This window comes from Corythoichthys intestinalis, chromosome 6, assembly GCF_030265065.1.
Source record: "Corythoichthys intestinalis isolate RoL2023-P3 chromosome 6, ASM3026506v1, whole genome shotgun sequence".
Taxonomy (NCBI): Eukaryota; Metazoa; Chordata; class Actinopteri; order Syngnathiformes; family Syngnathidae; genus Corythoichthys; species Corythoichthys intestinalis.
This window is the reverse complement of record NC_080400.1, coordinates 46,670,757-46,685,473: the sequence shown is the minus strand read 5'-3', so window position 1 is coordinate 46,685,473 and position 14,717 is coordinate 46,670,757. Positions and strand designations below refer to the sequence as shown.

Sequence of the window (14,717 nt, the reverse complement as noted above, 5' to 3'; positions counted from 1 at the left end):
AGTACACAAGCATTGCATTAGCAACAACGTTAGCTTAGCACGCTATACAGGTTCACTAAACATAAACAAAAAGCGTCTCATACAAAAAATATAACATTTCGCTTACTAACATAATATGTACATTCTTTACAACAACCATACTTACGGACAAATCTTGTCCAAGGATCATATAGGCACAACATTACAATGTAGGCGTCAGCCCGAGACGTCGTGCAGCCATATTGAACTGGCAAGAAAACAAACCATGTCGCAAAGCGACCACAAGAGTTCGCTGTTAGACAGCACAAAAAGCCTTGCTGTAAAACTTAACAAAAGGCAGAATACTGTCTGAGCGGGACATGTGCGTTAATTGCGTCAAATATTTTAACGTGATTAATTTAAAAAATTAATTACCGCCCGTTAACGTGATAATTTTGACAGCCCTAAAATAAACATAAAAGCACCAATTCAAAATAAAGGGCATTATGCGGCTCCCACATTAACTCCAAGCCTTTGTAAAAGTGGGATGTTCTCCTCATAAGACCTCATTGAACGTGCATGTTAAGCTTTGTAAAATGCGACCAAAAACACGTTTGTCAGTGCATGGCGGTTTTCATTACCTTTATTCCGCCACTTGTCCATAGGGCGAGTGGGGTCCTATCTAACATCGATTTTCGATAGTTTGCTTAATTGCCACATGCTCTTGTTTTTTTCGTGCTTTTCAAAGTTTGGATGGCGGAAATTCTTTGACCCTACATAAAATGCGCTGCTCTTATCAGCGACATTGGGATTCTCACGGCACATTTTGTAAATCCCGGCACATTTTGTACCGCATTTCCGCGCGAGCATCATTTACTTCTAGCCATGGTACCTCCTGCAGCCACTTTTCAGCAAAAGTCCTTTTTTTCCGGTAGCTCCGGTGACGTCTCTGTCGTCTGTCTGTCTTTTGACGGGGCTGGGGGAACACGGAAATACTTACTCAGTGGGGCCTGCCTCTTCGACATTTTGAGAAGTTATTTTCTCGTGTCCGCCGCAAATACAGTGGTCAGCCATTGGTACGCAAAAGCGTATGGAAGCCGTTGAGGGCCAGCGCGTTTGTCTACGTCCAGTACGCATGCGCGCATGCGGACCACTTATGTGCACCCATGGATATAGTATTTGTTTTCAAGTTGCAATACAGTGATCCCTCGCTACTTTGCGCTTCAAACTTCGCGCCCTCAGTCTATCGCAGATTTTTTTTTCTTTAAAAAAAAAAATAATAATGTAATAATAGTAATTAAAGGTGTGTGAAATTTCCGATTCTTAGATTATTCACGATTCGGCCATGGAAGATTAGAGAACGATTCACAAACATCCAAATTCCGATTATTGAAATATGTCAAGTAAAGCCGAAGTAAAACACACTCAGCGCGCCGCGCGGTCTTCAGGACGCAATGAGGAACGGAGCGAGAGTAGCTAAACATCATGCTTGTCATTACACGGCCCATCGGGTAATGCCAATGCTCCACTCACGGCTCTAGCTCAACTCATGCCGCGAGATAAAAAAAAGCTGCCAACAGCTGCTACAAAGTACGTCCACATAATGTTGCGGTAGATACCATATTTATATAGGACTGGATGCAAAATAGACTCGGTGGCGTTAGCAGCACATGTACAGAAAGCTAGATGAGGGCGTTAGTAAACGGCCGCCATCTTAAAGCAGTAGACTTCCCTGCAAGGCTGTTGTAGCGAACCTTTCAAGCGAACGTAATTAACTTTTTATCTAAAATACTCCCAAATTGGTAAGATATTGACTTGAATCTATCTTTAGTTTTAAAACTTTCACATGTCGAAAGTAGACAAAAGGGAAATTATGGAATAACGGAAGCAATTTTAACAACTTTAACGGTTGATTCACAACATTAATTGAATGTAGTTTAAAGCTGCTGATACAAAATGGGGATTTGAGTATATTATTTGTTTTTAACTGTTAACTTGATACTGAAATAGTCGTTTATTTAAGCCTGCGAGGTTTTTTAAAAAAAGTTTTTGTAACTAATGTACAAAACATTAAAAGCAGCTAATAGCAGGGGGTGTCATCAATAATCGATTTAGAATCGAAACTTATTTAATGTAAATGATGATTGACAGACATTTCATGTTTGAAGTTCGGTTCTCTGGCAAAATCACAGCGCCGCATGCGTCAATCATCGCTTAACTTGTTAAACAGTTTCTGCGGCAACTCATTGTGTGTAAGTGAGCAGCTGAGCGGTTTTGAGTGGACTCACCCAATGAAGCATTTAATAAAATCAAGCATTTGTCTGCTTTATTCTTGTTTTAAAATAATTCAGTGGGACAGTAAAATGTTTAGAACTTATCACAATTAATACATTTGAAGTGCTTAAAAACCATATATTAAAATATACACTCACCGGCCACTTTATTAGGTACACCTGTCCAACTGCTCGTGAACACTTAATTTCTAATCAGCCAATCACATGGCGGCAACTCAGTGCATTTAGGCATGTAGACATGGTTTAAGACAATCTCCTGCAGTTCAAACCGAGCATTAGTATGGGGAAGAAAGGTGATTTGAGTGACTTTGAACGTGGCATGGTTGTTGGTACCAGAAGGGCTGGTCTGAGTATTTCAGAAACTGCTGCTCTACTGCGATTTTCACACACAACTATCTCGAGGGTTTACAGAGAATGGTCCGAAAAAGAAAAAATATCCAGTGAGCGGGTGGGCGGAAATGCTTTGTTGATGCCAGAGGTCAGAGGAGAATGGCCAGACTGGTTCGAGTTGATAGAAAGGCAACAGTGACTCAAATAACCACCCGTTACAACCAAGGTAGGCAGAAGAGCATTTCTGAACGCGCAGTACGTCGAACTTTGAGGCAGATGGGCTACAGTTGCAGAAGACCACGCCGGGTGCCACTCCTTTCAGCTAAGAACAGGAAACTGAGGCTACAATTTGCACAAGCTCATCGAAATTGGACAATAGAAGACTGGAAAAATGTTGCCTGGTCTGATGAGTCTCAATTTCTGCTGCGACATTCGGATGGTAGGGTCAGAATTTGGCGTCAACAACATGAAACCATGGATCCATCCTCCTTGTATCAACTGTTCAGGCTGGTGGTGGTGGTGTAATAGTGTGGGGAATATTTTCTTGGCACTCTTTGGGCCCCTTGGTACCAATCGAGCATCGTTGAAAGGCCACAGCCTACCTGAGTATTGTTGCTGACCATGTCCATCCCTTTATGACCACAATGTACCCAAACTTCTGATGGCTACTTTCAGCAGGATAATGCGCCATGTCATAAAGCTGGAATCATCTCAGACTGGTTTCTTGAACATGACAATGAGTTGACTGTACTCAAATGGCCTCCACAGTCACCAGATCTCAATCCAATAGAGCATCTTTGGGACTTGGTGGAACAGGAGATTTGCATCATGGATGTGCAGCCAACAAATCTGCACCAACTGTGTGATGCCATCATGTCAATATGGACCAAACTCTCTGAAGAATGCTTCCAGCACCTTGTTGAATCTATGCCACGAAGAATTGAGGCAGTTCTGAAGGCAAAAGAGGGTCCAACCCGTTACTAGCATGGTGTACCTAATAAAGTGGCAGGTGAGTGTATATCCATAAAAGTTTGTTTTTTTTAAATATACTTTGGGGAAAAAGTGGGAAAAAAACATGTCATATATATAAAACACACACATTTTTTGGGGGGGGGGGGGCTACTTTGCAGTTTTTCACTTATCGTGGTGGGTTCTAGTCCCCATTAACTGTGGAAAAACGAGGGATCACTGTATTTGCAAAACAATCGTTTATACTGGACAAGCATTCAACATGTTGTATTGTTGTGCCCTGTCAAAGCGATTTAATAACATAGATTTTCATACTCCATACTGTGAGAGCTACCTTGAGTTGTTGTTTACTTGGAGAGCCATTACCACCTCTTCGCAGTTTACACATTTGTCAACTAATTTTTAGGGGATAGCTGCTTTTCTGGGGGGGAATGCGGGGGGTGCGATAAAGACTAAAACATAGTTGCTAATTTCAAAAGTCAAATGTGTTCTGATATCAACAATGTTGTCATTCGATCTCCAAATGTTTAACTCAACGGCGAGAGCGAATGATCGTGTTTCATTGCCACTGACGGCGGTAGTTGTCCAATCCATTAAACTGCGTGGAGCTAGCAGTGATAATTCACAGTGACCATTCACTGCCAGCCCCTCCCAGTTCAACTGGATTGGACAGCTATCCCGTCAAAGGCAATGAGTAGAGAGTCATTTTTGAGTATGTATATCACTCTACAAGTTACCTATCTTTAACTTCTGCAACGCTATACGTTTTTGTAAAAAGCAAGAACTGGTCTGAATATTTTAACAGCTCCATTCAAAATCCATAGATCTGTGACAAAGGCTGTTAATGGAATCATTCTTAGGTCTTGAAGTCACTGCTAATGGTTTGGGTGGTCTGTGACACACATAGTATCCAAGGGATAATTCTTTGAGCTTCTGTTTGGTCACTGAGCAGATCTATTATCACCTCTTTGCTGTTTATACCATAGAAGGATTTTTATGTCATGTATAGCATCAACCCATCTTTCTCTGTAGGTAACATCGGACTGGTCCATGCAGCAGGGGACTGGCTGCACAGAAGGCCACACTGGCACGTCTGCTGCCGCCCCCTTGGCAGCCGGAATGGTGGCCCTCATGCTGCAGGTCCGGCCCTGCCTCGGCTGGAGGGACGTGCAGCACATCATCACTTTCACTGCCACCAAGGTAAAATCTGTGGTGCATCACGCCACTCTTTGCAGTATACTTGTTTGTAAATGCTAACTTCTACATAAAAGCAAAATGGTAACCTTGATTTTTATAACAGTGTGATAACAGTTCTGATTGGAGAGAAAATGGGGCAGGATTCCATCACAGCCATCAACATGGTTTCGGGCTCCTAAATGCTTGGAAACTTGTTAATGCCGCTAAGGTATACAAACATGAATATGTTGAGCACATATACACACATACATAAGGGGTTTCACTCAGTGTAAAAAAAAAAAAAAATGTTCAGGAAAATGTTTTGTTTAGTTTTTTTGTTTGTTTTTTTATGGTTAATAGGTATGGGAGCCAGTGCCATTTCTTGTGTCCTATCAGAGCTCAGTGATAGGGGACAAAGTGTCCATTCCATTATATCCAAAGAAGCTGGTTCGCACTTGGGAAGGTAAAATATAGCTTTCTCCTTCTTTCTCTGCTTGCCATTTAATGGTTAAATATTACATTGCGTCATATAGCCACCTCCCTCTATTTTCCTCGCCTGAGTCTCCATATTAGGTAATGTTTGTGAGCTGAGGCATCCACATTACATAGTGAGCCTCCACGTTGCCTCTGTCTCTCATTTCATACTTGTGGTCATTTGTAGGTCAGAAACTACTCTGTGATTTGATTGTTCTATCTAACCTTGTGTGTTAAAGCTCCCCTTCAATTTTTGTGTGTGTTTTCACATATTGAGCTTGTGGTTTCCTAACTGCAGCAGCTACATTTCCTCTCCCTCATCTCTTTTTATCTCCCCTTCATCTGTCTGTATAGTGCTTACGTTTTCACATTTATGGGCTTTTAGTCTTCAGGCCCACTGCCAGATGGGCTTCGTGTTCAGTATAATAAGTACCCTATATTAAGACAGTTACCTCTTCCCTTAAACCCACCCTCTCTAGTTCTCATAAACGTTCTCAAATTGAATCAGTGTAAAAAGTAACCATCGATGTCAACGTTATATTTTTTCCTCATCCCTCTGGTCATATTTAACACACCCCAGAATTTGTTTACATTTCCCAAGACTTTTAGAGTATTGCCACCCGTTGACAACAATTCTGTACCTCCGTTTATACTCTCGATCAAGTTCAACTCAAGCCCAAGGGTGTTTGCAACCTTACATGGTCATAGAGCTGATTGACTCATTATTTGTCATCATCCAGGAAGTACTAAAAGACCATCTACAAACAGTATCTCTATCATGGGGTAGCGCTGAGTAGTAGGTTAGATGAGATCAGGTGATCCAAACGCTGTATGTGTAAAATGTGAATCTGAAAAGAATGACCTCATTTAGAATGCTTTACAGGGTAAAATGTCATCTCATTGTGGTTTGTTTACTTTAGTTTTCTGGCTATAAGAGTTTGGTTGCCTGTGTTGTTGCTGACTGCTCTTCTTTGGAAACTGATTGTTGAATGATGAATACTTATGATAAATCAGACGCAAAATAACTTCCATTTTGTTTGTATATTATTCTAAAATGTTTGAAAAAAAGATGCTTACATCATACAGCCTTTTCAGAATGAATCTTCAAACCAAATGCATAGTAGTTAAGCTGTTATTTTCATTTATAAATCATTGGGTGTTCGGATCAGCAATTTCATTTTGATGCATCAAAAAAGAGGAATATTTCAGCAGTCAGTCATGACTTGAATGGAATAATTTGGAAGTGTGGCCTTTGCAATGGTGTCGTGTTACGTAACACTCTTGTTGCTCACTGAGGCAGGTGCACTTTAGATGTCAAATTGTGTCAAAAGTACTGGACAGATTGAAACTAAAAATTGCTAGTATAAGAGTACCAAGAACTGGAAGGTACCATTTTAACTGGAGTCTCACTTTAACACTTATAGTCTTACAAGATCACACAATCTTTAAAAACAGTTTTAACAAAAAATAATAATACAATGCAAAGATGCCTGGGACAGGCTTGTTCACATATTGACCATAAGTTTTCAACAATGTGCTTTCAAGCTTATCACGAGACATTGTTGAAATACTGCTCAGATATGTATACCTTAATTTTCGGACTATAAGCCGCTACTTTTTTCCCGCATTTTGAATACTGCGGTTTATAATCCATGGCGGCTTATTTGTTGATTTACTGTATTGGGTTGATAGGTAACACTTTATTTGACAGTAGTGTCATATGACTGCCTTAAGACCGCCATAACTATGACATGACACTATCATGGGCATTAATGAATGTTCTGTTGTTGACGATGACCATAAAGACCTATTCTATTCTATTCTATTCTTGTGACAAATGTCATTAAGTGTCATCTGGTAAATGATGTCACTAACTCCAATATGTACAGTTTGGATCGTTTACATCCATTCAAAGTGAGATAATCTGACGGATGACACAAAACGACATCTGTCATAAGCATTCATTAATGCTCATGGCAGTGTAACGTCATAATTTTTATGGTCTTTCGACAGTCTTATGGCGCAACTGTCAAATGTGTTACCAAAATACCATACTAGCTATTAATGAAAGAACTGGAACATTAATTGACGAAATAATTAACAATCAAAATTCATGTTTTGTGCTATTAAAATCCCCAGCGCTGCAATGCATGCTAGGAGGCATGTTGGACGACAACAGTGTTGACAGAAGATATTGACTGTCTCCCCCAAGGGAGCAGCGATGGCCAAATGAAGCTTCCTGAAGCAATACAGCTTTGCAGTCAATTGGTTCAAGGGGTCATGGTGGTTCATTTGGTCTTATGATGCTGCTGTCAAATAAAGTGTTGCCGGTTAATATATTTTGGAGTAAATATCCCATAATACAGTGAGGACAGCTGCGGCTTATAGCACAGTGCAGCTTATCTATGAACAAATGCTGTTGTCGTGTCAAATTTGGTGTGTGGCGGCTTATAGTCGGGTGCGGATTATAGGCCAAAAATTACAGTAATTATTATGCATCTGTTTTTAGCACTGTTTTAACATGGGAAAGAGTGTTTGATGGGTCCATAAATGAAGCAATGAGGGGAAACCCTGCGTATTAGTAGGCATACATAAAATTTAATCCTCTGCCTCTGAACTTCCAGGATGATCTGCTATGTACATTTTCCATTTAAGAAAAAATGTACAGTCTTGCAGGCTTGATATATTTTTGGGCATCCATTTTTGCATTTTCAGTGGAATATACTGAAGCTCGACAATGTTGAGAAAGTAAGACACCCTGTCCATTTGCCCCCTCCCTAGTCACTGCTGCTGACTTAGAACTGTCTGGGATGGAGACACTGGAGCATGTGGCTGTTACAGTGACAATAAACCACCCTTGTCGTGGCAACCTGGAGATTGTGTTGTTCTGTCCCAGCGGGATTCCGTCAGTCATTGGGGCTCGACGGGCTATTGACAGGTGATCATCTTCCCTCGCAGCATATTGAATGCGTGAGTAGAGCATCCAAACCATGCCTGTGATGAAAAAATGAATGTGCCTCTCCATCTTTCACACAGAGACTCGGCAGGATACCAAGACTGGACCTTCTCCACTGTGCGTTGCTGGGGGGAAAGGGCTCAAGGCCAGTACCACCTCAAGATATCTGATCATAGTAAGCTTCTGCTGTTCTCGTCACACACACTTTGAATTGCACACATTTTTGCTACTCCATGTAATGACAGACTTCCTCTGTGCTCAATTAGAGGAACCATCGTCTCAACAATGTGCCAGTGTGGGAGAGTTAAAGCAGTGGAAGTTGACACTGTATGGTTCTTCTATGACATTCAGGGAAGTCAAGGATAGACAAATGTAAGACCTTGGAATCAGGGGCGCTGCCAGGGATTTTGGGCCCCATGAAAAGATATCACTTTGGGCCCCACCACCAGTGCCGGGACACACACACACATTTAGAGTATCAACTATGTAATTTCCTGCATTCTGGTGAATCTTTACACACTAATTTGTGCATTTTCTGCATTAATTTAAGATGAAAATATATTTATGTAAACATACAGCGTATAGAGCAATAATGAATAGACTGATATCATCTTTAAGAAATGTACTGAAGCCCATCTTTTACAATCTAAATATATTTTTATTAGAAATATTCTCAAATACCACACTGAATGACAATACTACAGCATACATTAACGCCAATCAAAAAAACAATCTTTAGAATGATATAACAAAGCGAACACCACACATACACACACACACACACACACACAAGCAATCACACTCACAATTACAAACAAAGCGAGCAGATTGCAGGTTGCTCAGCCTTAGTCACCAAGAGCCCAGCGCCGAGCCTTCTTGATAGCAAAGTCAGTGATCAAATCATTAAAGTCTAGCTTCCTAGCCAACTGACTTTCAATGGACAACATGGCAAGACTAGAAAGCCTGTCCTGACACATAGTGGACCTCATATAATTTTTTATGAGTTTTAGCTTACTAAAAGCTCTCTCGTCGCCTGCAACCGTTACGGGGAGTGTGCAAAATATTCGTAAAGCGATGCACACTTCTCCAAAAATGCTTTGCAGCTGCATCTTAAAAATTGCATTCAGGAGACCAAGAGAGGACAAGTTAGGGGGGAATGTAGCAGTATACACAGAGTTCAGGTGTCTTACTGAAGATGGTCCTGGCTCTGTAGTGTGCATAAAATGACAAATATAACAATATCTTCTATATTATTCTAGTACCTTAATTTAATTATTAATTATGTATCATTAATTAATAATAATAATAATTATTATTATTAATTATTATTACTTATTACTATTTGTCTCTTAGCCACTGATATTTTATGTGTGGTGTGGCAGTGTTCAAGTTGATTCCTCACCTCCTTCAGTTGGGAGTAAAGATGAGGCTGGCTCATAAAGGGTGTCAGGAGACAGGGCTGCTGAGCCAGACGCAGCAAGAGGAGTTGTGCTTGTGCCTATTACAACAGGCGAGGGCAGAGACAACTGTTTTGGTGTGGAGAGCTTGCGAAAGGGTTAACCTGCTGTACTAATTAAATGTAAGCTAAAAGTGGAGCAAACACTAGCTAGCAAACAATTACAGTATTTCATTATGGAGTAGGCTTAGCCCCATTTGAAAACTTACAATCTCCACTATAGGCTACAGCTCCGAAGCCAGGTCCCTTCCTTGTTAACTAACTAAATTTAATTGATGACAAACTAAATTCAATAAATTCTTGACAAACTGGATTCAACCAGATTTTAAAAAAAAATCCACACCAACTTTCAACATCTGTATGATACCAAAAAATGCCGTCATTATTTGGAATTCATGTTCTTGAATTGGTCAATGTCGCTCACTGAGGTCGGGAAAATCCCGTATTTCTTACGGAGTGAGCTGGGACCTGCTTCTGAGCTTTCTAATAGACGTCGCGTGAGCTAAAATAACAGGTTAATTTTCAGCACTACACTGACACAATTTACACCAACCTTCCTTTGTGAAGTACTTTTTCACATCCTGTTGGCCTTTTCTACCCCTCTACACAATACTCAGAGTCATTGACTGGTGTAAATGTGCACCGCTGCTCAGCCTGCGCGCGGTCTGATCAAAGGAAGGGCGGACGAAACCAATTAATGAGTATTGCGGTTGCTGGCAATACATATGCTCTCTGGATGTTTACTTTTTGCCAAAAACAAAACAAGAAAAAGAAACCCTTCATTTTATACCTTTTAAAATTATAATGATTAATATTTAAATTTGCAAACGATTACCTAATGCTCTAATTTTCTTTGTGGGCCCCCTCAGGCCATGGGCCCTTAGAATCAGTACCACTTTTCCCCCCTATACGGCGCCCCTGCTTGGAATTACTTATCATCTAGAACAGGGGTCGACAACCCGCGGCTCCAGTTCTTTGAAGCCTCTGATGCGATGCAGTTTCATATTAAATTAATGATGGTTGGTTTAAATTTAACTTAACTAGTTAACTTTCCTTCAGTAGGCAGATCAAGTCAAGACTAACTGCTTTGTGTGTTTGTTAACAGAACAGTTACATAGATCATGACTTCACCAACTAAAGTCACGGTTGCCACTCAGAAGCAATGTTCTTTTTGGCAGCCCTTTTAGTTTTCATCTTAGTCTTTTGGACAATAACATTTATTTGTCTACGTTATATTTTAGTTATCTCAAAATGTGAATGGCTACGTCTAGTTTTTGTTGATGAAAACTCAAGACTAATTTCGTCTAGTTATAGTTGACGTTTACTAAAAGTGTTTTCGTCTGTAAAGGTTTCCGACTATTTAGATTGACAGATGAGCAGTTATTGTAGTGTTTACAAGGACAACGCCAACTTGGTGATAATACACACTAAGCGGGAAAACATTACATTATTTTCAATTATATATACTAGTGCTGCAACGATTAATCGATTAACTCGAGTATTCGATGAGAAAAAAAATATTCAAATTAAATTTTGTTGCTTTGAGTATTCGTTTAATTAAAGTGGTGTTCTAATGTTTATTTTGGAAGTTTTTGCATTTAGTTTTATTGATTACCCTGCCGTTTTATTGATTACACTGCCCTCTGCTCTGCTTCTTTTCACATGGCTGATTCCAACTGCTCCCTGTTAAGACCAACGTAAGCTAAGTTTTTGTTTGAGCTAATGTTTCTTAATGCATTCAAAATTTAGTTCATAGGTATATTTAGCCTTTTTTGTGGGAATGTGTCTGAACCATTTGTTAAGAGCATTGTGAAGCATTTTATAGCACTTAAGCTAGCGGACTTTTTCTATGTAAATTAGCCAATTGTTCTTTTGTTGTACATAGATCCTCATTTTTAAAAAAGTTTATACCGTTTGAGGTTCAGCTTAGGTGTTTAATTTTCATGTTCCTTATCCGATTACTCAATTATTCAAACTAACTAGTCCATCGATTAATCGACTACTGAAATATTCGATAGCTGCAACCCTAATATATACCCACCTAGACACCAAGAACTGTTTGTTTAAAAAAAAAAAAAAAAAGTTTGAGGACGCTTGCCGTTAGCATTAGGCTAATGCTAACGGCAAGCGTCCTCAAACTCTCAGACACCTTTTTTTAATTAGGCATTAGCCTAATGCTAACGTGAATGCTATGCTAACGTTGCCAGTTACATTTAGTGTAGTCACTCAGCACAGACCTTAAAGGCTAAAGCAACATATAGCATATTCTCTCTTGCCAAGATAAGAAAACAAATCTTGTGTGTAAGCCTGGATGCAGACTGGAGACGACACACTGGTGAGTCGGGGGGGAGTGACACAACCAGACACTGCTGCGATGCAGGCTAACTACACATTAAAATGTGCCACATTGTGGACAAGTGACGGAAACTATTGCGCATTTTCGTCTGGTTTTCTTCTCGTCCGATGAAAACTGGCAGTCATCGCGTTATGTTTAAGTCTCCCCAAAAACATTTTTAGCCAGTTATCATCTCGTCATCGTCATGAAAAAAGTGTCGGTTGACGAAATATTTTCGTTATCGTCATCATTGATGAAACAACACCGCTCAGAAGGTGAAACTAAATGTGCTTGCGGCATTCACCGATGCAAAGACTTTTGGGCACACCTTCCGAGTGTCAACCCTAACTTCACATAGTTGGTGAATTCATTACTTGTGTGGGTGTTCTGAATGGAAAATACCACTTATTCAACCACTTAGTCAAAATGGCTCTGAGCGTTCGAGAGTAACCTGAATTTAATTCTATTTAAAAGTAACCCCATTATAATGAGTATTTTGCAAAATGTTCGAACCTTAACCACATTTGGTAATGAACCAATAGAACACAAAACAACAATTGTAATCTAAAACACACCATGAAAATAAAAACGCTCCCTTGGAAAAATAAGCTTTTATCAATTACTCAGAGCAGATGAAAAGGTTTTCTAAATTTCTTGCAAGATAAAATGTTTTGATCTAATTTCAAGCTTTATTTGACATTCATTGGTGTGTACTTTTGCAATATTGCAAAATTAAATGAATCTCAGCTATAGCGTCTCATTTGCGGTGTAAGAGTTACATCTGTTGAGGTATATTATTGTATTCATTAATTTCTTAAATATAATGCATTTTATGTTTAAAAAAAAAAAAAAAAAAAAAATTGGAGGTGGGAAGGTGTGTGTAATACTTAGGTGCCCACACATTCAAGACAATTTGTCAACTTGTATAAATGTTTACAGGTACCTAGGGTTTAATAAAAAGTTTAAATTTGAAAAATCTCATGACAGGCTGGTGGAGGACGCCATGAGTGGCAAATACCTGGACAGCAACTTCTCTTTGCCTTGCTCTCCAGGCCTTGATATTCCATCTGAGATTATCAGTCCATTCACCTCAAGCAGCCTCAGGGTAAGTTGCTTCGAAACCAACCTCAATTATATTTAGAATAGAACTTTATTGTAATTGTCAGCAAAAATGTTGTCAACAACGAAATTTGATGTGGCACTCCGGTATAAAAATATGTATTAAAATAAAAAAATAGAATAAACAAAAGGAAAATAGATACTCCAGGGATATAAGTCAGTAAGTATAGCTTGCTTGAACTGAATACTGTATGTGCAACACAGGAATAGTGCAATACGGTCCTGAAGTTAGCAGCGTCATTTGTGCAGAACAAGAATAAAATGTGAATAAAAATGTTCTATAAATAGAAAAGTTGACAGAGTAATGTTCAAGTTCACAGTTTAGTGCAGGTTACAAATACCAGTTGAAGAGCGTTTATCGAGAGTTCAGTTTTTGTGCATATTTAGGGTAGTAATTGTGCTGTACATTCTTGGAGCCAGCCTCTGATAAAGCTGCATTAAAAAGTTTTAGGTGTGTATTTTTTTAAAGAAAAACTAAAGCCTTTATTTTTGCAAAAATGCATGGTACATGTAGTAATGGGAGTCAGCATACACCTACCGTAATATAACTTTTGTTTTATTTATTTTGTTTCCCCTCTTTTTTTCCAATTCAATTCAATTTGATAGATTAAGTCAATATGGTAAAATTTATTAAATAATTTGTCCCAAACATATTTGCATTTCAACAGCTATGTGCAGAATTTATTTTTTTTTTTTAATCCACTAAATCCATAAAAATCTTAATCAACATCTATCTCGGTTGGCTTTACTGTTTTTGATTTGTCTTTTTATGGCGCCTTGTCCTAATCCTTGTCATTAAATTGAAAAGTCTTTGTAGGGAAAAGTAAAAATAAGAAAGTAAATCTGTTTTTATAATTTAATGAAAAAAAGTCAGACATTGTTAATTTGTTATTGTTACTTAATTACAGTTTATGCACTAGTCTTGTTTAAAAAGCAGGCTCATTTTCAGGTGAGATTTTTGTATTTAACACACGCAAGGCGTGCCACATTATTGGGCGCATGAAAAACATGGTGGCATGCCCGCAAGCGTTTTTTTTTTTTTTTTAAGGCAGTGGGAACAAAACAATTGTTGAATTGTACTTTATTAAAGAATTTAACAAAGTACTCATATCAATTTTAATCAATCCAAAAATCCATCCAAGTCATCGTCTGTATCCAAATTTAACAGCTTGGCTAGGTCGACATCAAACACTGCAGCACAACTTTTCTTTCGGCAGCGTCTTCATCTTAAAAATCAACTTAGGTGGCAGTTTCTTTTTGTTTCGTGTAGGTGATAGCCTCGAGTTTGAACTGGGCTTCGTCTCATAGACTTCACTATCAGTTGATGGGACACTGGGCTCAGGGCCGATCCGTAGGGGGCCTATTTTCAAAAACTTAAAATTTAAATATTTTCAAAACCAAAACCGCTAGCAGCCTAAAACCAGGCATATGAGAGTCTCCATTAGCAGCGACATAAAAAAATTCAAAGTAATTCCCTAATAAAATCCCGATGAATTATTTTTTATACAAGTATAACAAAACTTAAAATGGTTATAAAATTCTCAAATTTTACGCTAGATGCACAAAAATCACCAAATGCAGAGATAATCACCTATATTTCCAGGATCAATAGCAATATTTAACATTTCATATGGGTTTTTGCCCAAAATG

At 38.9% G+C, this 14,717-nt stretch overlaps 1 protein-coding gene across 1 annotated transcript in view; it reads left to right on the top strand.

Annotated features, from left to right (window-relative positions):
- pcsk7 (proprotein convertase subtilisin/kexin type 7) overlaps positions 1-14,717 on the top strand; it is a 38,929-nt gene that overhangs the window by 20,873 nt on the left and 3,339 nt on the right. The window contains exons 10-16 of the mRNA XM_057838370.1: positions 4,584-4,751; positions 4,852-4,956; positions 5,088-5,190; positions 7,983-8,139; positions 8,238-8,332; positions 8,424-8,529; positions 12,936-13,053. Of these exons, the coding sequence (XP_057694353.1) occupies positions 4,584-4,751; positions 4,852-4,956; positions 5,088-5,190; positions 7,983-8,139; positions 8,238-8,332; positions 8,424-8,529; positions 12,936-13,053 (852 nt within the window). The remainder of the gene's footprint in view (positions 1-4,583; positions 4,752-4,851; positions 4,957-5,087; positions 5,191-7,982; positions 8,140-8,237; positions 8,333-8,423; positions 8,530-12,935; positions 13,054-14,717) is intronic.